Genomic DNA, 25,704 nt, shown 5'->3' on the forward strand with positions numbered 1-25,704 from the left:
GTTTACATATGTCATTATTACCTTATTGGGAGTGAGGGTAATAGATAATTGTATGTTGCTGTAGTATATTCAGGATATTTCTTAAATACCCCTGAGTTTTTCAGATAACTTATGCCTGCCCCTTTATATACAGGTTGAGTATTTCTAATCCAAACTTCAAAACACTTCTGGTTTTAAGCATTTCAGATAAGGGATATTCAAGCTGTACTGCTTTTTTTTTTTAATGTATTTTAATAATTTTTGATGGAATCCTTTCAAAAAGCACTAGCCATTCAGAAGAGGATTCTAGGCACACTCATTTCGGTACCATGAAGAATGCTAGTTGTACTCTGCTGTAACATATTTATGTCCTTGAAACCTATTGCTATGAGTAAGCTATAGTTTAGATTGACAAGCTTTCTTGAGTTGTATCCACTTCACATATTATCTCCCTTGTCAGTGTGCTTTCCTCTTAGCAACTCAGCCATATTATTTACCATATTCTTATCTACCTTGTGATAACTAGAATCATACCTAATCTAAAGTCAAGAGCCTAAGGGGCTTTGCTGTGAGCTTTGTGCCTGGATTTTGTGTTATTTCTTCTACCATTGCTGAGAAAATTTAGACTTCTTCTTGAAAAGACTTTTAGAAGTGTGCACTGTTATTGTGACTATCAATCAGTGTTCATTTTCTCCTTTAGTAGTCCATGTTATTCCATGCTTTTATTTTTGTTTTTTAAATCTTGGGCCTCAAAAGAAGTGTTGCCTTGGCAGTCAATACACAATTCACATTGTGGGCAGCAGTTTGGATGTCATTTAGCAAATCATTGTATTAATTTAAATTTTGTTGATTTTATAGTTTTGTTTGTATTCATTTGTAAAAGTAAAGGCTTTAATAAAGAAGAAATAGAGTTCATAGTTAATCCTTTTTTATATTTGTATATATTTAAAGTAGCATTAAATAAGCATGATATTAATGTTGAAAAATCTAGATTCATAAAGATGTTAATGATTATGTTATCAGTGATGCTATAGATTCTTTTGTAATTTCTATAATGTTGGTTTATTGAGTTTTGTTTGTTTTGTTTAGGGGTTTGTTTTTGGGGTGTGTGTGTGTGTGTGGGTGTGTGTATATCAAGGTCTCGCTCTGTCGCCCAGGCTGGAGTGCAGTGGCAGTCACAGCTCACTGCAGCCTGAACCTATCCAGGCTCAGGTGATCCTCCAGCCTCAGTCTCCCGAGTAGCTGGGACTGCAGGTGTGCGTCACCACACCCAGCCAATTTTTGTATTTTTTGTAGAGAGAGGGTTTCACCGTGTTCCCAGGCTAGTCTCTAACTCTTGGGCTCAAGCGATCCACCCACCTCAGCCTCCCAAAGTGCTGGGATTACAGACATGAGCCAATACACCTGGCCTTTTTTAGGTTTGGAACAAAGTTGTAGATACATTTTGTTTCTCTGTTATGAAAATACTATACTCATTTTAGGAAATTTGAAGGGAAAAAGGAAAAGGTCACCAATAATCTATGACCCGAGATAAACTTTGTTAATATTTTGGTATATTTTCTTTTGGATTTTCCTTCTCCTGAGCATATTGTTTTTATATAGTTGAGGTTGCCTTTCATTATATAAAATAGAATCTTTTTTTTTTAATCCCATAGCAAAGGTATTTCATGTTTGCTTTTCATGCAAATATTTTTAAACTACATAATATTCTGTTAATGAACTATTTTCCATTTATTGGAAATTTATTTCCAAATTTATCTACTTTATAATTCATTGGGCATCTTTTTGCATAAAACTTGTTAATTTTTCTTTTTAATTTCTATACTTTTTTTTTTTCTAATTCACAGGTGAATATAAGAAGGATGAACTCTTGGAAAGTGCCAGGTACATACTAATGTTTTAAATATTTGACAGGAATACTTCACCATTAACTTTTTTCTTTTTTTTTTTTTTTACAGTAAGCAAACTTTAAATAGAATTTTTTGTAATGGTTACAGTACTTATCTTGAGGAAGATCTGATGAAGAATGCAAATTGCTAATACTTTTTTTGTATTCTAGGAGTGGCAATGAAGAAAAAATGATGGCTCTACTCACACCATTAAATGTCAACTGCCACGCAAGTGATGGCAGAAAGGTACTTCCTTTTGCAACTGAGTTTGTGCTTATCTCCTGGTAACATAAAGATAAAGATGTGTTTATCTTACAATAAATTGAAATATATTTGAAGAGAGCACTGATGTTTTAAGTATTTCAGTATTTTCAGTATTTCAAATTCTTAAGCTTAGTAAAACCTTATTGATGATAAACAGTTATTTGCTTCCTATATGTAATAGTGAATTTATAAACTTGTATACTATGCCTTCAATATGTATGTTGGATTTTGTAAAACCAAATTGATAACTACTTAGACAATGAAGTCATAATTGGATTTTCTGGTTTTATATTTGGGTTTTTTCCCTCTTACACATTTTATTCAACCATTATTTGAATTTCATTAATATATTTGATTAATATTTCAGTCGACTCCATTGCATTTGGCAGCAGGATATAACAGAGTAAAGATTGTACAGTTGTTATTGCAACATGGAGCTGATGTCCATGCTAAAGATAAAGGGTAAGCATTTGAACAAAAACAAGGACTTTTTATGTGTTACCGTCATCTTAAAACAATCTTTTTAACCTTATAAAAATCATATTTTTTACTAAATAACATTAATATGTATCGAGCTTTTACAATGTACAGGTTCTCTGAGGGCACAGGAAATTATAAAACCTTAAGCCCACAGCTCATAGAAGGTGTACATTACACTTCAGAGGGCATGAAAAGATACCTAAGAATACTATGAGGTCTCTACCAAGTGTTTGGTCATTGAGAGAGAGAGAGCACTGCAGGAGTTCCCAAGAGGGAACTCTCAGTGATGGTTGACTGAAGTGGTTGGGAAATCCCTCAGAATGAGGTGTGACTTGACCTGGACTGTAAAGTCAAGTCTCAATTCAAGAAAGCAGTTTGCGGAACATTAGTCTGCAAGACAGTTAGGATAACTGGGGGCTGCTAAAGCAGACATTAAAGCACATTTTAAAAACAGTGACTAGACTAGCTTTGCTGGAGAAGATGATTCACACAAGAAACAAATGAAGGTTAGAATTAGAGAAATAGGTAAGAACCAGGTTTTGGAGGACTTGGTATTTAGCCTAAGTAATTCAGACTTCACTCTGTGATCTGAAACAAAGGAGATTATTATTCTAAAAGAAGTTTTAAGAGGTGCATTTGAAAGCAGTGTGTTGGCTAAATTGGGAGAGAGGACTAGAAGCAAAAGCAGCAATTAGGAAAGTGAGCATTCTAGAGGGTTAAGCATAATCAGGATTCATAATAATGGTGGCAGAATAAATGAAAATGAAGGAATAGATGCAAGAGTTATTTCTGTGTAAGAATGGATAAAGTTTGGGCTGGGCGCGGTGGCTCACGCCTGTAATCCCAGCACTTTGGGAGAGGTCAGGAGATCGAGACCATCCTGGCTAACATGGTGAAACCCCATCTTTACTAAAAATACAAAAAATTAGCCGGGCGTGGTGGCAGGCGCCTGTAGTCCCAGCTACTCAGGAGGCTGAGGCAGGAGAATGGCGCGAACCTGGGAGGCAGAGCTTGCAGTGAGCCGAGATCGCGCCACTGCACTCCAGCCTGGGTGGCAGAGCAAGACTCCATCTCAAAAAAAAAAAAGAATGGATAAGATTTGTCGAATGGGTATGATGAGCGAGGAATAAAAGGAAAACTACACTTCAAGTTCTGAATGAGTTAGATCCAATGATACACATATGAAATACACAAGGCAAAATTGTTTGGGGGGAAACTGTTGAATTGACTTCTAGAAGTCTTAGTTTATTTTTTGTTTGCTTGTTGTGTTTTTTATTTTATTTTTATTTTATTTTATTTTTTTTTTTTTTTTTTTTTTTTTTTGAGACGGAGTCTCGCTCTGTCGCCTAGGCTGGAGTGCAGTGGTAAGATCTCGGCTCACTGCAACCTCTGCCTCCCGGGTTCAAGTGATTCTCCTGCCTCAGCCTCCTGAGTAGTTGGGATTACAGGCACCCACCACCACACCTAGCTAATTTTCATATTTTTAGTAGAGACGAGGTTTCACCATGTTGGCCAGGCTCGAACTCCTGACCTCAGGTAATCCACCTGGCTCGGCCTCCCGAAGTGCTCAGATTACAGATGTGAGCCACCACACCCGGCCTAGAACACTTAGTTTAATGGGATGATACAGGAACATAGTGGAAGCATCTAGTAGGTGGTTAGGAACAAAATTGGTGCTCAGGCAAGTGAAGAATCATATATTCAAAAATAGTAAGGAAAGCCATGAACCTTTCAAGAGAGGACTCGTAGAACTAAAGACTAAATCACAGGTGACCATCCCTTACCAGAGGCTGGCATGATGGTGGCTGTGGCAGCATATTAGTGAGTGATCCCAAAGGAGAAGGAAAAGCTTAAAGATAGAAGTCAAGATTTTAAAGTTTCACTGTATTTTCCCATAGAGAAAGTTCTTCCTCCACTCCCATCATGGAAGAATTGGGTTTCAGCTTATTAAGGATCTCAAAAAAGTTTTAAAAATGAGCTAGTATTTGAGCTAAGTCTGGAAAAGACATGTAGAAATGATCCAGAACAAAGGAGGGAGGGAAATCTATACCCAGGGAACAGTATGTGTAGAGACATACAGGGAACTATAAGTTTAGCATATCATTATTGAAGGGTAAGCCTAGAGAGGGAGCCAGATAATTGTGTGTGCCACGTTAATAAGTTGGAACCATCTCTTGAAAGCACAGTGTTAAGGTGTAACTACATCAGACTTATCTTTTAGAAAAATCTGCCTCAGCTTGGAGGATAAAGTGGAGTGGGGGCTGTTTCAGTAGTGCAAGGGAGAAATAACAGGCCCAAACTAAGGCAGTGGCAGTAGCAGTGAAGTATAAAGGAAGACAGATTTGAAAGAGACTTGGGAGTTCAAATTCTTAGGATTTAGGGTTCAAATGGATGTTACTAAATTTTGAACATTTTTATTAGAACATCACATAATCCACTTGCTATTTAAGTAATTAAATACATTTTAATTTATAAATTTCCGTAGGCCTAAGAAATATATACTAAAACAGGATTTTTTTTCCCCTTCTCATTGTAGTGATCTGGTACCATTGCACAATGCCTGTTCTTATGGTCATTATGAAGTAACTGAACTTTTGGTCAAGGTTAGTGCTCTTGTACTCTCTAATTACTTTCTGGAGTTATGTAGAGTAACTTGAAATACATTAGTGTATCTGGGTTTCTTTTTATTTTCTGTGTTCTTAGTGCTTAAAGAAGTAGAAGTATTTATAAGCATTATAAAATATAGGTGACTGATAGCTCAGCATTTGACTGCTTTGAGATTTTTGAGATACCATATGGTTTTTTTTGGGTTTTTTTTTTTTTTATTTGAGACAAGGTCTCACTCTTGCCCAGGCTGGAGTGCAGTGGTGCGATCTTGGCTTTCTGCAACCTCCACCTCCAGGGTTCAAACGATTCTCCTGCCACAGCCTCCTGAGTAGATGGGATTTCAGACATGCGCCATCACGCCCAGCTAAATTTTGTTAGAGATGGGGTTTCACCATCTCTGGTGAAACCAGGCTGGTCTTGAACTCCTGACCTCAAGTGATTCACCTGCCTCGGCCTCCCAAAGTGCTGGGATTACAGCCATGGGCCACCATACCCAGCCTGGATACTATATGTTTTTAAATATAAAGTAGCAGTGTTATCTTGCTACACATCATCTTGTGACGCATCATCTGAAATCCCATCTACTCAGGAGGCTGTGGCAGGAGAATCGTTTGAACCCTGGAGATGGAGGTTACAGTGAGCCCAGATCGCACCACTGCACTCCAGCATGGGCAAGAGTGAGACCTTGTCTCAAAAAATAATAATAATAATAATAATAATAATGAATAGCAGATAAAGTGATTCCATAATTTATAGCTAAAGGTGAAGTTTCAAAACTCTAAGAAGCAGTTTTTAGTGAATCATATTTTGTTAAAACCACCAGATATAATAGCAAGATTTGCCAATTGTACTTTGAGTTGGAGCAGGCCCATTTGGTAAGGTTCACTTCTTCCAGTATGTTCAACAACTGTTTAACAAACAGGTTCCCAAGACTAGCAAGAAACTTTTTTTTTTTTTTTTTTTTTTTGAGGCGGAGTCTTGCTTTGTCTCCCAGCCTGGAGCGCAGTGGCACAATCAGCTCGCTGCAACCTCTGCCTCCTGGGTTCAAGCGATTCTCCTGCCTCAGCCTCCCAAGTACCTGGGATTACAGGTATGTGCCACCATGCCTAGCTAATTTTCTATTTTTAGTAGATACAGAGTTTCACCATGTTGGCCAGGCTGCTCTTGAACTCCTGACCTCAGGTGATCTGCCCGCCTCAGCCTCCCAAAGTGCTGGGATTACAGACATAAGCCACCAAGCCCAGCCCGAAACTTCCTCTTTTGATCCCTTTTAGGTGAGAGTAGAAGATATATATTATCCTTGGGAGTGGATCCCAGGATGTTACCCATACCCTTTAACTTCTGTTACCCTGCACCCATTCTACCCCTTCAGTACTTTTCCCCACTCTCTGCAGCTGTTATGGGAAGAGAAAGAGGACACTTGTTTCCAATGCCTCTGTGGTTCCTTTTGGGCCTGCGTCTTATGAAATACATTTTCCCGTAGAAACAACTTTATAATAATAATTAGATACTCTGAGTAGCATATAAACCTTAGTAAACTTATAATGTGGCTGTAGTGTTATACATTTGTGAGAGTAATGCTTTTGCTTCTTATAAAATCTTGACTCCAGCAGAACATTAGAAAGTTGTTATGGATAAGAATGAAACATCAAACAGATTGCACTGGGACTTAAAGACAACTGAGTGGTATTTTCCTAAGACCTAGTGTTTTACTAAATAAGAATGAAAGGCTGACTAGAGGTCATACCTACAGAGGGGGTTAGCTAACGTGAGGGTGTAATAGTTACCAGGGTAGTAAAGTTAAGCAAAGTCAGGAGAAAACAAGTAGATAGGGATTGAGAATGCAGATTCTGAGCAGTGCTGAGTCAATTGGCAACACTTGCCTAAATAGTTTGGCTAGCAGAAGCTGGCATTTAACAGCAAACACCCAGTGACTGCTTTCCATGACCAGGGCATTTGCTAGCCATGGAAGGCACTAAGACATGATTCCCTGGGCAAAGCATTCAAATAATGAAGGTCTGGCACTAACAGGCACAAGACTAACAGGGAATTCTCTTAACATTCTTCCTCATAGTCTCTGAATACTAGGAAGCAAGCAGATAGATCTGGCTAGAGTGGAGGGAAAAATTATGTCAGATAGAGTCATAATTAATTAAACCACTGTGCAGTGTGTTGACTGATATTTCTTTGCTTGGAAGGCAATGTTGGAACCTCCAGTGGGGCCTGAAGCTTCTATCTTTATCTTTGTTGTGATGCACACTTTTATGGTTGACTTGATAAAAAATTAAAAGGGATACTTACCCAGTTTGCAGATTAACATGAAGCTGGGAAGGATAACTAATATTCAAGTTGATAGAATCAAGGGTCAAAACCATCTCACCAGGCTCTAAGCTTTGGTTGAAGCCAGTAAGATTAAATATAATGGGGCTCAGCAAGGACACTTAAGTTCACGAAATAAGTCGCACAAGAACAAGATGGGAGAGGAGAAAATGCTTTGATGCTTACTTCTTAATTTAAACAATAATACAGAGTGTTTAAATGATCCATTAACTCAAAGTATAAATTGTAATATGACAACTTAGGCCGGGCGCGGTGGCTCAAGCCTGTAATCCCAGCACTTTGGGAGGCCGAGACGGGTGGATCACGAGGTCAGGAGATCGAGACTATCCTGGCTAACACGGTGAAACCCCGTCTCTACTAAAAAAAAAAAATACAAAAAACTAGCCGGGCGAGGTGGCGGGCGCCTGTAGTCCCAGCTACTCGGGAGGCTGAGGCAGGAGAATGGCGTGAACCCGGGAGGCGGAGCTTGCAGTGAGCTGAGATCCAGCCACTGCACTCCAGCCTGGGCGACAGAGCGAGACTCCGTCTCAAAAAAAAAAAAAAAAAAAAAAAGATGAATGTCCTTTATGATATCTTTTGCTCCAGAGGCAAACAGATGAAAGTTAAGAGTGCATATTTTAACTTAATGTAGAAGAAAACTTTCTAACAACATAAGTTCTCTAGTAACTATAAAAAGCCATGTTGGCTGCAAATTAGCTCCCCATTGTTGAAAATATTGAAAGTGTAAGAAGCTGGTTCACCTTAGTTGAATGCTGTAGTAGGAAATTTGTGTTTGATTGGTTAAACTAGTATGGTTTCAGTGTTCCATGCCAACTCCAGTACTTGGAAATGGCTAAAATTAAAAAGCCTAACAATAGAAAGTGTTAGCAAGGATATGTAGCAATTGGAACTCAAATGTTGCTGGTGGCTGTATAAAATGCTATAGCCACATTAGAAAACTCTTTTGACAGTTTCTAATAAAGTTAAACTTATATCTACCATGACAGTATATGTTCATAAAGAAATGTTTATGATAGCTGATTTGTAACACAGGTTGACTATCCATTGTCTGAAATGCTTGGGATTAGAAGTGTTTTAGATTTCAGATTTTTTTGGATTTTAGAATATTGCATATATACTATATAATGAGATATCTTGAGGATGGAACCCAGGTCTACACATGAAATTCACTTATGTTTCATATGCACCTTATACACATAGCCTGAAGATAATTTTGTATAAATTTTTAATAATTTTGTGCATGAATTAAGTTTGTGTGTATGAGGTTAGGTGTGGAATTTTCCACTTGTGGCGTCACGTCGGTATTCAGAAGTTTTGGATTTTGGAGTATTTTGCATTTCAGGTTTTCAGATTAGAGATACTCAACCGGCCAACTAGAAACAGTCCAAATGTCCCTTAATAGGATGATAAATAAGCAAATTATGGTGTATCTATACTGTGAAATACTCCTCAACAATGAAAATGAACTACTTATGCAACAACATGAATGAATCTCAGAAACATATGTATGAAAGAATCTAGACAAAGAAGTACATACATTAGAAATTTATATTCTTCCATTTTTATGAAATTGAAGAACAGATATATCTAATATGTGGCCAGAATGGGAGCAGGAATTGTCTATAAAAGGAGCATGAGGAAACATTCTGGGGTAATGAAAGGGTCTTATATCTTGATTTGGGTGATGGTATCACAGATATATACATTTGTCAGAATTCATCAAAGTTGTGTGTTTCACTGTATGTCAGCTATCCCTCAAGAGGAGAATTCGTTCTTGGAAAAGATGCAGGTTAAATCTAAAGCTTCATTCTTAACTGTTCTTAAAAGTAGAAAAGTTAAGTAGACCCTCGTGGGTAGGCCTAGCAATCAGCTACTGTTTTTTCCTTTGGGAAAAATGTATACTCATTCTGAAATAATTGGCTTAAAAAGTGAACTTTGGGAACATAACCTGTTTTAGCTGTATGATGTTAAATTACACAGTACTAATAATTCTGAGTTCTTTAGAAAATTGAACGTTAAATATATGATGCTTTTTGCTCTCCAGCATGGTGCATGTGTAAATGCAATGGACTTGTGGCAGTTCACTCCTCTTCATGAGGCAGCTTCTAAGAACAGGGTTGAAGTATGTTCTCTTCTCTTAAGTTATGGTGCAGACCCAACACTGCTCAATTGTCACAATAAAAGTGCTATAGACCTGGCTCCCACACCACAGTTAAAAGAAAGATTAGCATGTGAGTATAAAATTATGAATGTTCAGGTAGGATATTATATCAATAAACTGAACATTTTTTCTTTCCTATTTGTTTTTAGAAATGTTTAAATAATAGAATATTTTTCTTAGCCATGGGTATCCATGTTGTTTAGCATATTTAATAATTTGGAAGTTTCTATTTAAGATGCTATGAAAATAAAATATGTTTGTATTAATTTTTTCAAGTCAACTTATGTGCTTTTTATATGTACTGTATTAGACTTATTAGATGGTATGCCTTTGAAATGAAAGCATTTGGTTTTCATCTTTGATATGACTTTTCTGTTTAATCTATGAAGCTTATGAATTTGTGAAGTTACAGCTTCATAAGATTGCCATCTTGTAAACAGCCTCCAGATCTTAACATCTAATATTTGTTGGCACCTGGCCCCAGTTCTTTGATTTTCTGTCTATAGCTGAAGTAAATGTAGTGAGAAATAACCACCTAGTTTGGATATGGTATTAGTGCATATAAATAAGCAACTTATAATGGATTTGTATTATCCTGGAATAATAAAGAATAATTGGTAGTTCCACAAGTCTGATGAGTAAAAGAGAATCTTAAGGAAAACCTCTTTTATTTTTTCATCATCATAGGTGGCTTTTGCAAATATCCAACTTGTCTAGTTCCCAGTTCCCTGATGGTATGAGCAAAACTGTCTGTTATAGCCATGATGTCAGTGTAGAGATCACTGTTTCTTTACTGAGAAAAATTTTGTGCTTGAAAAATTCTAAAACCTCTCTGGTCTAGGAATATATTGTAGTATTCCAGATATCCCAAAATGAATTATGAATTAGAACAGACCATGATTCTGCCATGGGCTAAACCTGTGTACATTCTTGAGGCCATATGTCTATACAGTTGCACCATAACTGAGGGGAACTGGAGTACCCCTGTCTGTTTCAGGGGTTAAATTTGGAGAATATCTTTAGAGCCTCAATCTGGCTATATTGGAAGATTATTTTGAAAATAATTTCAAGGAAAATACTAGGTATCTTTTAGGTAAGCCTTTTCAATTTGATCTCGTTATAGATATAAATGCTTTTTCTTCGTCTAGATGAATTTAAAGGCCACTCGTTGCTGCAAGCTGCACGAGAAGCTGATGTTACTCGAATCAAAAAACATCTCTCTCTGGAAATGGTGAATTTCAAGCATCCTCAAACACATGAAACAGCATTGGTAATGTTTCAGATTTAAGTTTTTAAAATACAATAACCAAGAACGTGCTAAACTAATAATAATATCCTACTTTTAGAACTAACATTTTTTTGAGTCTGTAGTTTTAAAAAATTACTGCCTATACAAATATTTTTTAAAAATTTAAACAGTGCCAAAAAATAGACAGCCTCACCCTGCAGAAGGCCAAGCTATTATCAGTTCGAGAATCTCCAGAAAAAAAAAATCTGTTCAGATTCTGGCATGTATTATATGTAATGCTTTTATTATCATAAATGATACATATCGTTTGCTTTTTTAGAGGTTATAAAAATGAATGCTTAAGTTAGAAATTTTGGAACCCAATGAAAATAATGAAAAATAAAATAAATACCACCATCCAGATAAAAACACTTGGTGTAGTCGCTTCCTTCTTCAAAATTAAATCTAAAATGTGCATAAAGTATTTTAGAGGTTACTTCCCTGACAGAGGTAATAATAACTGTGGAGCTATGACAAAGTGGATGTGAGTAGAGAAGCCTAAGGAAAAACAGAAAAGAATGGGAGCTAATAGGGATACGTGATAAAAGGTAAGAGAGCGAATGGTAAAATCAGGGGCTACCTTAAAATCGAAAGGTGAAAAAAAACTTAAAGGTAGAAATGTAAAAGGAAGAAAGTAAATCCTGTTGTATGAGTTGCAGAATGTGCTTCGGGTAAGAGAAGATAAGTAAATTAATGTGTGTAGAAGCAGATTTAACTGATGGTAAGCCTTACTTACCTAATATCTTTTATAATAAGTTTTCTTCCTTATGCCATAATGTAAACTATGAAGTTTATGTAGAAACCTACCTGTAAAGCATTTTGGACCTTTTTTACTGCGTGTAAGAAACATCTAAATTTAAAAAAAAATAGTTAAGCTGTAGACTAATAAGAAATACTAGTACAAAATTAAAACCACAACAGCATTAAAACTGTACAAAGAAACTTGGAAAGACTAACATGGAAAATTCTGGTCTGAAAAGCTAATACTACGTGTTGTTTTCCCCTAAATATACATACTACTATTAAGCAACTCGTTTTGGTAATTAACCTTAAAACACAGTAGGAGATGTGTTGGTGAGTGGTTATGGTGCAGTAGCAGTTTCTTACAGGTTCCCAGAGATTTACAGGCCCTGCTCCATGATGGTGCAGAGGAGCAGGGTGTAATTTGAGGTGGATGTGATTTTAAAACAAAAAAAAGTATTTAAAAAACCATGTCCAGTCTCTGTGCTCTCATAATAGATGTCCTGGGATGATTACCCTTAACCTACCAAAGGAACTATGTTCTCCAATTAGAATTGGTTTTATTTAGGATAAAGGAATGATTTTGGTGACGACAACATCAAAGAATGGATCTGCAGCAAAGTCATGAGGATCCGATAAACTTTATGATTAACAACAGGTTAAAATCAAATACAAATTTCATATGTATTGTGTTTTTAGATGTGTAGAGCAACTTAGCTGAAAAATTACCCAGAATCTTTATTCTGTAGGTTTTCAGGTTTCAGTTTTAACTTAACATATATACATTGATTTAGTCATGTATCATTCAGACATTATTGAACACCTGTTATGCAGATATTAGGCTTAGGCTTATAACTGGCAAATCTCTACTTCCTGTCTCCTTTCCTCCTGGATACATCATACATAGAGATGCTGCAGCCTCAAACTCCAGATTATATCATTTTCCACCACTGATTTTGCAAAGAGGTAATGCATGCTCCTTATTCTGCCGAAGCAACTAGTTGAGAGAGATATAAGTACTGCTCAGCTTATCAGCTGTTCCATCAGTGCTATTACCAAACAGAATCCAGAACTGATGAATGTTCTGTTATTTCTTTTTTTTTTTTTTTTTTTTTTTTTGAGATGGAGTCACTTGCTCTCTCACCCAGGCTGGAGTGCAGTGGAATGATCTCAGCTCACTGCAACCTCCACCTCCTGGGTTCAAGTGATTCTCCTGTCTCAGCCTCCCAAGTAGCGGGGATTACAGGCGCATGCCACCACAACTGGCTAATTTTTGTATTTTTAGTAGAGGGGGGGTTTCACCATGTTGGCCAGGCTGGTCTTGAACTGCTGACCTCAGGTGACCCGCCTGCCTCGGCGTCCCAAAGTGCTGGGATTACAGGCATGAGCCACCACGTCCGGCTTTATTCTGTTATTTCTTCATGTAAAGAAACCTCAACCTTTGGGGTGTTTTCTTAACATTTAAAATGCATCAACACAGTGCCACTTGGAAACAGTTTTGAAAAGGATATTGGTCACATTAAGGTTTTCATCACACCAATGATAGCTTTTTCAAAGATACAGGACAACTGTAAAGTTTGATTGGAATATTTAATAATAGATATTATCTGATAGGTAGGATTTTCAGGCCCTGTCAGAATTTGGTAATTGTTGCAATTCTGTTCAACCAAAAGTCAAAAGCAAAGTTGTGTCAAAAGTAAAACAAAAAGATTAAATAACTACTTGATAGTTCTTGATGGGAAACACGAATGTTCTTAAAATCAGTTATGTATAGTCCTTGATTAATGCTGCAATTTAAATTATTTAGCATTGTGCTGCTGCATCTCCATATCCCAAAAGAAAGCAAATATGTGAACTGCTGCTAAGAAAAGGAGCAAACATCAATGAAAAGACGAAAGAGTAAGTACACATTTAATAATTTAATGTTATTGAGATTTTACTCTTTTGGAAAATATATTCACTGTCTGGCTGACTTTTTCTCTTTAAGATTCTTGACTCCTCTGCACGTGGCATCTGAGAAAGCTCATAATGATGTTGTTGAAGTAGTGGTGAAACATGAAGCAAAGGTATACTTCCTTTTTGGTAATCTTTGGTAATCCAATGAGTTATTTTTTATTTAGCAGGTGAAATGCCTGACTTCCTAAACGATTTACTTTCTCATGAGTATTACTTTTTTTCCCTTAAGCATAGATTACTATGCTTAAGAATTGTCCTGCAGGTAACCTTTTCTATATCTAATTTTTGCTAGAACATCTATGGGTTTATTCAGACACACATTATTCCTGTATGTCCTCCCTCCTCCATTCCTTTTAACCACAGCCCACAGGTCATAGTTATCCGTAAGGACTTTTCCGACCTATCATCTTTTCTAATCGTCTTTTCTCACCCATATCTTCTAATTCTTGGTTGTCATGATAACTTCTGTTATTTACCCCAATCACCCTTTTTTTGCTTTCGTTTTTGTTTTTGTTTTTACCCTCTGTTATTTCTGTAACTAAGTCAAAGGACTTGAACGGAAGGAAATATATTATTTAAATAATTTTACAAAAAACATAATAGCTCCCCATGTTGATAAGTTACTGTTCTTTAGTTGGCATTCGTGCACAAAGCATTTTATTCACCAAATATGCTTTCATCAAAGCTAGAAATCATCTCTTACCCAGGAACTTTTAAAAGTACTACTCAGTAAAAGATATACATATTATCTCAGATTGGAAGAGATGACAGTAGTCACCTAATACAGCAGTTTTTACAGTTTTTAGCCACAGATCCTTGCCTCCTTCAAACAAAATCTTTAGCTGAAATTCAGTATACTCTATAACAGAGAAAGAATAGATGTGCTGTAGATGAAGGGAGAAAGGAATAGACGCTCTTCTCCTTGGATGGCCTCTGAGGCCCTTCCATAAATGAAATTTGCAGAATAGTTTATTCTTACCTGTCCTTTCTTGAGTTTCCATTCATTCAAGAAACCACTTAGAGTTCTTTAATTTCTTTTTGTGTTGCCTCTCTGTGTCTTAATTTCGCTTTGATTTGGGGGAATTCTTGATAATGTATAATCTTGATTTTTCCTATTGTAAATTATTGAATAAAATAAAGTTTATATCTGCTTGACTGCTTGGCATATCTTGTCTCTCTGTTCTATAACTGTTTGTTGATTGCTTTTTTCGTACTTGTGGTACATTACTTGAAGAATATCTGGATGCATATTGAATTAGGGTTGTGACACTCAATGAAACAATCTTGACTAGGGTGACCAACCATCCAGTTTTGTCCAGGACTTGAGGTTTTTTGGGAACACAGGACTTTCAGTGCTAAAACCAGGAAAGTCCTAGGCAAACCAGAACAAGTGGTCACCCTAATCCTAACATAAAGTGGTACCCAGATAAAGTTTTTTTTTAAGTGGGTATTTTTCACATTTCAGCGAGTTAGGGTATGTGAATAAACAGTTTGATTGTTCTGAGAATTTTAAATCAATTTTTCAGGCCCTGTAAGCATGGAGCCTAGCTATTCATACTCTAGTTTTAGGTTTATTGAGATCTTGATTATATTCCCATTCACATATTATCTGATTCCATGAGTATGAATAGGTCAGTGTCTTAAAACACACTGTTGTCCACAGGATTGATTACTGAGGAACTTAATTTCTTAGTTATGTTGAATAATTATTTCCAGGGCAGGGAGGTAGAGATAAGGTTGGTGGAGTTTTACAGGTAATTTTTTTTACTGTGAAAAATTTCAAAGATATAACCAAGTAAAAAGAATTTTGCAGAGAATACCTTCCTACCACTTAGATTCTATTACTAACATTTTACTATAGTGTTTTATTACATATCTTTCCATTTTTCCCTCCATCCACCAATATCTTATTTTTTCACACATTTCAAAGTAATTTGCAGACTGTTCCTCCTAAATACTTCCACATGCACATCAACTAGAGTTTAATCTTTGTTTACAGTTTTTCTTTATATGTAAAATTTGAATGCAGTGAAATGCAGAGATCTTAAACGCATATTTGCCGAATTTTGACTAGTACATACACCTGTATAACCAAAACTCCTGTAGAGATACATTATCTCATGGCAGAAGTAATGCACAGTCCCAGGCAATCTCCACTTTGACAGATAACCATTTTATTTTTTCTGACATAAAAGTGCCTGTTCTAGGCCTTGACATACATGGAATGATGCAAAATATATACTTTTGTGTAAGGCTTTTACCACATTGTATAATGTTTTGGAGATTCATCCATGTATCAATAGTTGGTTCCTTTTTATTGCTGAGTGATTCCACTGTGTGACTATTCCATAGTATGTGTATCTATATATTTTACATAATAAATAAGGGAGAAGATTAAACCAATAGAAATAAGCATTTTAATGCTAATTTATCTTGGCTTTGTTACAGTTGTCTATCTTGGGGTTAATCTTTACATTTCTACACTTTAGAGATCCGTAAAAATACATGGGTTGAACTTTCTTAGGCAATGTCTAGCTCTAAATATCTGTGAATCTGTGAATGCTTTAATGATAAACACAATTACTATTCAGCATCTCACATTTAACCCAAAATTGGGTCTTCCTTCTGATGGTAGCCTTCATGAATTGGTAAATTTATTCTCTAGATTGGAGCAAAAATACTTGCTTTGGCATTGGATAATAGGCCTCATAAAAGAATTGAGACTTAAAAGTAGTAAAAAGTGTTAAATACATGATTGCATGGTTTTAAATTTTGCATTGCAGGCTAACTTCAATTTTTTCTGCATTGTTAAGGTTAATGCTTTGGATAATCTTGGTCAGACTTCTCTACACAGAGCTGCTTATTGTGGCCATCTACAAACCTGCCGCCTACTCCTGAGCTATGGGTGTGATCCTAACATTATATCCCTTCAGGGCTTTACTGCTTTACAGATGGGAAATGAAAACGTACAGCAACTCCTCCAAGGTAGTATATGTTTCCATGAAATGAATTGTTTTAAATTAACCTTTAAAAATTTTTCACATATCAGGTATTATAGGTAGGAGTTGGTAATAAGAAAAAAATTTTGAGAATTTTTGGTTATTTCTTCTTAGGTTATTATACTTTTAATCAGCTGAATATCTTCAGTCCCCAAGTGTCATTAAGTGATAATTACGATTTTTGTTCCAGTAGCATTTTCTGCACATTTTCTGAAGTTAAATAGATGGCTTTCAAGTTTTTATCGAGAAAGTTTTAAGAGTAAGATAAAATGGTGGCTATTTATTTTTAAAGAAAGGAATTTTTAGATCCTACGTATTCAAGGGAGGTAGAGTTTGTATAAGGTAGCCAACTCTCTGGCTTATTAAAACATTTAACAACTGAGTACACTCATATTCATTACATCTTAAAATATTTAGATCAAATATCTACACCCTTGGCGTAGATGAAACATTTCAACCCGGAGATCTGGTCCCATAAATTTTAAAGTTTTTTTGTGTACATCTCCACCTTTATTACAATGTAATGCAGTAGCTTTGACATCTGAAAGTTCAGATGAGAAAAATGTAATAGATCAAGCTTTTCTGTCTTTAACAGTAAATCGTTGATGATTTTTATGCCTTTGTTCTGGGAACCAAGTTTTGAGAAACACTGCTTGAACAGATGAAAGCAGATTGATGCAACCTCCTGGAATCTGCCAAAACTGTGAACTTACAAGACTGCTTTCAAGATTCCCATTACTTCCCCCATATATCACACATCCATTTCCTTGTCAGTTTTTGGGATAGTAACACTGGTCCTATGCAGTTGGCTAGTGATAGAATGTACAGTCTTGTCAGTTTTATACTAAGTACCATTACATATAGCTTTTTACTTGTCTTTCCAACTAGTTTCTTACAATAAATTATTGAAGTGGAATTTCCAGGTCAAAGGGTAGCATGTAATTGTCAAATTATCTTCTATTAATAGAAAGCTGGTATTTAGCATTTTACAGTCGGAGTATATGAAAGCACCTGTTTTCTGTCAGCACTAGATATTACAATTCTTAATACTTTCCTTGAGTGAATATGCATGTGTGAATTACAGAAGTAATAGATTTTAATGCTAACTATAAAAGTCTCATCAGTGTAGCTCTCCATTTCCTCTCTGCCTACTAGCAGATGGAAAAAAAATGATATTTTAATTTGCATTTCTGATTATGAGTAAGTTTGAACGTAATTTTAAAGTGTTTGTTGCCCATTTCTCTTTTTTTTCTTTTTTTCTTTTTCTTTTTTTTTTTTTTCCAGACAGAGTCTCGCACTGTCGCCCGGGCTGGAGTGCAGTGGTGCAATCTCAGCTCGCTGCAACCTCTGCCTCCTGGGTTCACGTGGTTCTCCTGCCTCAGCCTCCCAAGTAGCTGGGATTACAGGCACACACCACCGCACCCGGCTAATTTTTTTGTATTTTTAGTAGAGATGGAGTTTCACTATGTTAGCCAGGCTGGTCTCGAACTCCTGACCTTCTAATCCACCCGCCTCGGCCTCCCAAAGTGCTGGGATTACTGGCATGAGCCACCACGCCCGGACCTTCTTTTTTTTTTTAAATTATTCTTTTATTTTATTTATCTATTTTTGAGATGGATTCTCACTATGTCACCCAGGCTGGAGTGCAGTGTCGCGATCTTGGCTCACTACAACCTCTGCCTCCCAGGTTCAAGCGATTCTCATGCCTCACCATCCTGAGTAGCTGAGATTACAGGCATGCGCCTAACTTTTGTGTTTTTAGTAGTTACGGGTTTTTACCATATTGCCCAGTCTGGTCTCCAACTCCTGACCTCAAGTAATCCGTCCGCCTTGGCCTCCCAAAGTGCTGGGATTACAGGCATGAGCCACCATGCCCAGCCAACCATTTATCTTTTTTGTATGTGTGAATTTCTTGTTCATGTCTTTGCCTCATTTGTTGAAGCCTTTCAAAGTACTCCTTTCATGAGAACACGATATATATGTATATGTGTATTTTTATATATATATATATATATATATATATTTTTTTTTTTTTTTTTTTTTTTTTTTTTTTTTTGAGACGGAGTTTCACTCTTGTTGCCCAGGCTACAGTGCAATGGCATTATCTTGGCTCACTGTAGCCTCAAATATATTCTCTTTAAAGGTGCATGTTACAGTTTGGTTTTTTTCCATTTTGTTCTTGTTTAATGTTGTTATTACCTGACATATTTTTCCATATACCAATTTTCTTTTTTTGATGCTGCTTTTGATGTACTGCTCTAAGAAGCTTTTTTATTCCATGTTATGAAGATATTCCCCCGTTTTCTTCTAGCATTTTTAAGGTTCAATTTTTCATACTTACATCTTTAATCCATCTGGAGTTTATTTTGTTCTAAGGTGCAAGGTAGATGTTTTCCTTTTCTGACACTTTAAATGAGCTATAAACATAGAATTTCAGACCTGGAAATGATGTTACATTTCTCCCAGTCTACCTTATGTCTTTAGAATTTAAAAAAATCTGAGGCCCAGGAAGTTCCAGTGACTTCCTCCAGTTCAGATAGCTAATTAATGAGAGAACCACAGTTAGATTTCTGGTTGCTGTCTTAATTTAATACTTTTGCACCATTCCAATGGCTTGCTTATAGAACAGGCCATCTTTAGTCATCTACTTTATGTTCCTTTATATTGCTTAAATCACATTTTATAATCATTATATACATTTGCATATTTTGCTTATATGTATTGTATTTCAAAGAGTTTTAAGAGAATCTTATTTTTCCCTTCCCACCCCACAACCTCTTACTACCATGGAGATTTCGTACATAATCTACCAAATTGTAAAAGAACTTTGCTTTCTGATGAGATGCCTTCCATAAAGCTTGGTTCCATCTTCCAAGTAGAGGTTAGTCACTCTTTCTCTCTCTCTCTTTTTTAGAGGGTATCTCATTAGGTAATTCAGAGGCAGACAGACAATTGCTGGAAGCTGCAAAGGCTGGAGATGTCGAAACTGTAAAAGTAAGATACAATGTTATGTTTCTGTTAACTTTGGGTTTTTATTTTGACATTTGTTATTTAATCTGTACTGTTATAATGAAGAGTCTGGTTTATTTGTATCTGCCTTGCTTTAAAAGGTCAATAATATAATCTAATTGTTCTCTACAAATGAGGAGCCTTAAGTAATGCGAGAAAAAAGACTTCACTTTCACACACATCCCAGTGAATACTACATTCACAACTATAAATAAATTCAGGTGATACCAAATGGGTTTTGCTTGAAGAACCTATTCATTTGTCCCTTTAACAGAATAAAGTATATCAAATTATTTTATATTAGTGTTTACATATGACACATAAAACAAGAAGGGGGAAAAACAGTGTATCACTTCTGTCTATAGATTTCTTCTGATTTCTTCATTTCTTTGCCCCCTCTACCTCTAGGGATCCAGGGCTTGGTGTAGTAATATATTCAGTGTTGCTACTTCTCTTTCCCAGAGCTTACAACTTCAGCTCTTACCTGTTTCTCAGACAAGAGTCTTCCCCAGAGTAACCCTTCCTTACTGTTTTGACTCTTACTGTAGAAATATGTATGTAAAACTGGACGCAGTGGCTCACGCCTGTCTGTAATCCCAGCACTTTGGGAGGCTGAGGTGGGTGGATCACCTGAGGTTAGGAGTTTGAGACCAGCCTGGCCAACGTGGCGAAACATCAGCTCTACTGAAAATAGGAAAAAAAAAAATTAGCCAGGAGTGGTGTGGGTGCCTGTAATCCCAACTACTTGGGAGGCTGAGGCAGGAGAATGGTTTGAACCCGGGAGGCGGAGGTTGCAGTAAGCTGAGATCGTGGCATTGCACTCCAGCCTGGGCGACAGAATGAGACCGTCTCAAAAAAAAGAAAGAAAGAAAGAAAAAGAAGTAAATATGTAATATCAAATATTTCTGTTATCTGCAGAAATTGTATATAACTCAAAGGCCTAACATTTTGAGAGAGTGAGACTGTTTTAGAATTTAATATATATTAAAATTTAACTAACTAATCTTCATGAATTAAATAATTTTTCAGTAATGCAGTGGTGTTACTCTCCAAAACTAGTAGGGGAGACAAGCCTTGTATTTCTTCCCCTTCACCTTTAGAGACTTTTTCAAAACAGTGCTGGTCCTGTTTGAGAGGATACTAAGAGGTAGTAAGTTTTACAGAAAGCTGAATTGGTTGATTTAATTCATGGCAGAAGTAGCTATTTGAAATAATTTCATTATATTTCTTTTGGGGGGCTGGGGCGGGGAGACAGGGTCTGTTGCCCAGGCTGGAGCACAGTGGTGCTATCTGGGCTCACTGCAACCTACGTCTTCTGGGCTCAAGTGATCCTCCTGACTCAGCCTCCCAAGTAACTGGTACTACAGGTGGATGCCGCCACGCCAAGCTAATTTTCTTGATTTTTTCTTGTAGAGACAAAGTCTCACTATGTTACCCAGGCTGGTCTCAAACTCCTGGGCAAAGCAGTCCTCCCGCCTCAGCCTCCCAAAGTGCTGGGATTATAGGCATGAGTCACCATGCCCTGCCAATTTCATTATATTTCTGTAGGGTGTTCTAAATCTTAAACAGACCCACTCGCAAAGTCAATAATTTTAGATTTTCTGAGAAGGAAATATAAGTGTTGTTCTCTTCTGAGCTAGAGCTCTGAGGGAATTTATTCACTGCCGTTTTAAATGAAGAGCTTTCTACAAATTGATTTTAAAATCCATGTGATCCTTTTCTGTTGTTTTATCTGTGTAGACATCTCAGATAACTTCAGATTTTTTTTTAATTCATTTCTCACAGAAAACTGCAACTATCATGCAGTTTTATTATTTGACATGTTTTTATTTTGATCCTCATTATTCTCATTCCCTTAAGTAGGAGGCTTATAGGATATTGAAAGGAGGATTTTGTTTCTATTAGTACTGACTTGTGGAAATACAAATCACTTGAGGTAAAAGGTTGTGAACTGATTTTTTTTTTTTTCCAAGAGACATGAAAATTAAGTTGAAAGCAATTAGCTGATTTTTTTTTTTTTTTTTTTTTTTTTTTTTTTTTTTTTTTTTTTTTTTGGTGTGTGTGGGCAGGGAGAGATACAGAATTGTAAATGCTCATTCTCTTATATATATTAAAGAACATAAAACTATATTTAGTAAACATGTTAAAGACTAAACTTTGTTTTTATAAAGATAGAGGGAGTCCAGAGGAGGGGATAGATAAAGAGGAGATGAAGTTGGGGGGCAGGAAATGGACTTAGAGAACACAATAATGCCATTGGATTCAGGAAAACCTGTGCCAAGTATCCGGCATTCTTCCCTCCCCTCTGCTTTTAAAATCACTTGATGGACATTTATCTCCATGAACCATTCTTCTTACCTACCTCTAGACAGATGGCTCTGTACAAATCACTGGAACAAGAACATCTGCGTATTACCTAATGAACACTTAACTGTTGTGCTCAGTTGTGTTTGTTTACTGATAATCCACCAAGCTGGATACTTTATTCAACACCTGCTATTAGAAAACTTGTCTCAGAGTGGGCAAAATTTAACTGACAGGTGAAGAGTAGAATGGCCTGTGATAACTACCAAACCCAAGCAGCACCTGGTAAACATGTTAAAAATAGTCATTTCTAGGGACCTGACTTGAGACCCACTGAAATACCATCTCTTAAATGGGGCCCTGAATCTGTATATCTCACCAGCTCTATTTGGGAAGCACAGAAGAGCTTTGCCAGGACAGTGATTAAACCCCTTGAGGTAAACCCACTGATAGCAGGCTCCTTTGTTTTATTGAGCTTAGGTTATCCCTGCTTTGGGCGTAGGATAGTAAAAAGGGGAAAGAGTTTTTACTAATATGGATTTATTCTTTTTGTTTGTTTGTTTGAGATGGAGTTTCACTCTTGTTGCCCAGGCTAGAGTACAGTTGCATGATCTCAGCTCACAGCAACCTCCATCTCCCGGGTTCAAGCGATTCTCTTGCTTCAGCCTCCCGAGTATCTGGCATTATAGGCGCCCGCCACCACGCCCAGATAATTTTTTGTGTTTTTAGTAGAGACAAGGTTTCACCATGTTGGCCAGGCTGCTCTTGAACTCCTGACCTCAGGTGATCCACCCGCCTCGGCCTTCCAAAGTGTTGGGATTACAGGCGTGAGCCACCGTGCCTGGACTAATATGAATATATTCTTTTGACTCTTTAAGCAGTCTGATTTATTATCTATGTTGCTTTTCTTCCCCAAACTTTCATACTTTTCATAACTACACTTCCTCATCTGAACCAAAGAACACAGAAAATTGACTGCTTTCTTAATTCTACCCAGTCCCCAGGACTGTATAACTGTATATAAACATCAGCATTCTTTTTTTTTTTTTCTCTCTTTTTTCTTTTTTGGAGATGGAGTCTGGGTTGGTCACCCAGGCTGGAGTACAGTGGCACGATCTCGGCTCACTGCAACCTCTGCCTCCCAGGTTTAAGCAATTCTCCTGCCTCACCCTCCCAAGTAGTAGAGACAGGGTTTTGCCATGTTGGCCAGGCTGGTCTTGAACTCCTGACCTCAAGTGATCTGTGCGCCTCAGCCTCCCAAAGTGCTGTGATTACAGGCATGAGCCACTGTGTTCGGCCTAACCATCAGCATTCTACTGGTTATTTCATTCCATGTAGTGTAGTATGGTTCCTGAGCCACCGGCATCAGCATCACCCAAGAACTTGGTAGAAGTGGAGATTTTTAGGCCCACATCAGTTACACTGAAAATTTGAGGGTTGGACCCAATGCACATTGAAGTTTGAGAACCACTGCTCTAAAGGAATACTTTTCAAATTTTAATATGTTTACATATTACCTAGGGATCTTGTTAAAGGGCAAATTCTGACTCAGTAGATAGAGATCTGAGATTCTGAATTCTTAATAAGCTCCTTGGTAATGCTGGTGCTACTGTAATCTCATGTAACTCTGTGTGTATTTGCCACAAAATGCAAGTTACACTTGCTGATGATTGGCACTTTACGTGTGTGCGCGTGTGTGTGTGTGTGTATATATATATATAGTAAAGATAATAATAAAATTTACCCTTGAGCTTTAGAAAAAGTAGAATATAAAGGCATACATGAGGCCGGGCACAGTGGCTCAACCTGTAATTCTAGCATTTGGAAGGCCAAGGTAGGAGGATCCCTTGAGGCCAGGAGTTCGAGACCAACCTGGCCAACATGGTGAAACCCCGTCTCTACTAAAAATATAAAAATTAGCCAGGTACAGTGGCATGTGTCTGTAGTCCCTGCTACTCGGGAGGCTGAGGCAGAAGAATTGCTTGAACCCGAGAGGCAGAGGTTGCAGTGAACTGATATTGCGCCACTGGACCCCAGCCTGGGCAAGAGAGCGAGACTCTGTCTCAATAATAATAATAATAACAAAAAAAGGCATAGATGAGAGGACCAGAGGGATTCCCAGTAAATGACAAGATGAAATAAGAATACTAAATAGGGCCGGGCGCAGTGGCTCACCTGTAATCCCAGCACTTTGGGAGGCCGAGGCGGGTGGATCACGAGGTCAGGAGATCGAGACCATCCTGCCTAACACGGTGAAACCCCATCTCTCCTAAAAATACAAAAAAAACTGGCCGGGCGTAGTGGCGGGCGCCTGTAGTCCCAGCTACTCGGGAGGCTGAGACAGGAGAATGGCCTGAAACAGGGAGGCGGAGCTTGCAGTGAGCTGAGATCGCGCCACTGCACTCCAGCCTGGGCGATGAGCAAGACTCCATCTCAAAAAAAAAAAAAAAAAAAAAAGAATACTAAATAGTTTCTGAGAATACTGTTTTAATGAGACAAGAAAGTAAGTCAGACACTTTGAAAATTCCTACTAAATGACTTGAAACAAGAAATGAGAATATGTAGATGTAGTATCACGTATGTTGTGTTTTGTCCTTCAGAAACTGTGTACTGTTCAGAGTGTCAACTGCAGAGACATTGAAGGGCGTCAGTCTACACCACTTCATTTTGCAGCTGGGTATAACAGAGTGTCCGTGGTAGAATATCTGCTACAGCATGGAGCTGATGTGCATGCTAAAGATAAAGGGTAAATGCCAACAATTGTTATGGACTCTCTTCCTGACTTTTACTTGACCTTTTTAGGAAAACCTGGAAATCTGTTTTATTTTTCAAGGAAGCCGGTTTCCTAACATTGGCCTAAATATTAAATAGAGCTGCTTAATTTCAGTCAAGATTTTATATGGTTAGCATTCATATAAAGACTTCACTGGCATAATGCCTAGGAATTTTATAATGGCCAAGGACATTACAACATTAGTGTGATACTGACCTTTAATGTGGTAAATTTTTCAGTTTTCAGGGAGGATTTTTGAATTCTTCCAGTTTATCTTGAAGTTATTTTTTATTAAAAATATACAATTCTCGACATTGCATATATGGGTGAATGTTATAGTCTGCATTTAAAACATGTTTTAAATGTTCTCCCCTGACTCACCAAAAAAGAAATTATTTCTGCCTTAAATAGATTTAGGTTCTACAAAGTATAATCGGTATAATTCCTTAGGTAGTTCAAGAATTATCTTTCATCAGTTATATGCAATTATTTAAATTAAAACATGTTCTTCTGTGGCGTTATTGTTCATTCATTACTTTTCAGAGGCCTTGTACCTTTGCACAATGCATGTTCTTATGGACATTATGAAGTTGCAGAACTTCTTGTTAAACATGGAGCAGTAGTTAATGTAGCTGATTTATGGAAATTTACACCTTTACATGAAGCAGCAGCAAAAGGAAAATATGAAATTTGCAAACTTCTGCTCCAGGTATATTTAAATACTTAACTGTAAACAGTATGAATTACATAGAATATGTTTATAGTTTTTTAAGTAATTCTAGCATAAACTTAAACTAGTGAGCGATGGGAAACAATGTTATCTAATTCTGTACCTAGATTTTAGAATAAATGTCATAAACATTATTTTATATTTTAATCCATAAGTATGTTTACTAGCACCTAGAGTTATTTTT

General features: G+C 37.0%; 1 protein-coding gene across 2 annotated transcripts in view; it reads left to right on the plus strand.

Annotated features, from left to right (window-relative positions):
* TNKS2 (tankyrase 2) overlaps positions 1-25,704 on the plus strand; it is a 66,612-nt gene that overhangs the window by 16,805 nt on the left and 24,103 nt on the right. Inside the window, exons 4-15 of one of the 2 annotated variants that reach the window (XM_015456384.4) lie at positions 1,827-1,863; positions 2,039-2,114; positions 2,500-2,594; positions 5,149-5,215; positions 9,604-9,790; positions 10,869-10,990; positions 13,557-13,648; positions 13,737-13,815; positions 16,519-16,690; positions 19,497-19,585; positions 24,618-24,763; positions 25,334-25,499. In XM_015456384.4, the coding sequence (XP_015311870.1) occupies positions 1,827-1,863; positions 2,039-2,114; positions 2,500-2,594; positions 5,149-5,215; positions 9,604-9,790; positions 10,869-10,990; positions 13,557-13,648; positions 13,737-13,815; positions 16,519-16,690; positions 19,497-19,585; positions 24,618-24,763; positions 25,334-25,499 (1,328 nt within the window). Of the gene's footprint in view, positions 1-1,826; positions 1,864-2,038; positions 2,115-2,499; positions 2,595-5,148; positions 5,216-9,603; positions 9,791-10,868; positions 10,991-13,556; positions 13,649-13,736; positions 13,816-16,518; positions 16,691-19,496; positions 19,586-19,618; positions 19,699-24,617; positions 24,764-25,333; positions 25,500-25,704 lie in introns of both variants that reach the window. The other variant, XM_005565942.5, reaches the window with a different exon arrangement.

The sequence above is a fragment of the Macaca fascicularis genome, chromosome 9 (assembly GCF_037993035.2).
Source record: "Macaca fascicularis isolate 582-1 chromosome 9, T2T-MFA8v1.1".
NCBI classification, from domain to species: domain Eukaryota; kingdom Metazoa; phylum Chordata; class Mammalia; order Primates; family Cercopithecidae; genus Macaca; species Macaca fascicularis.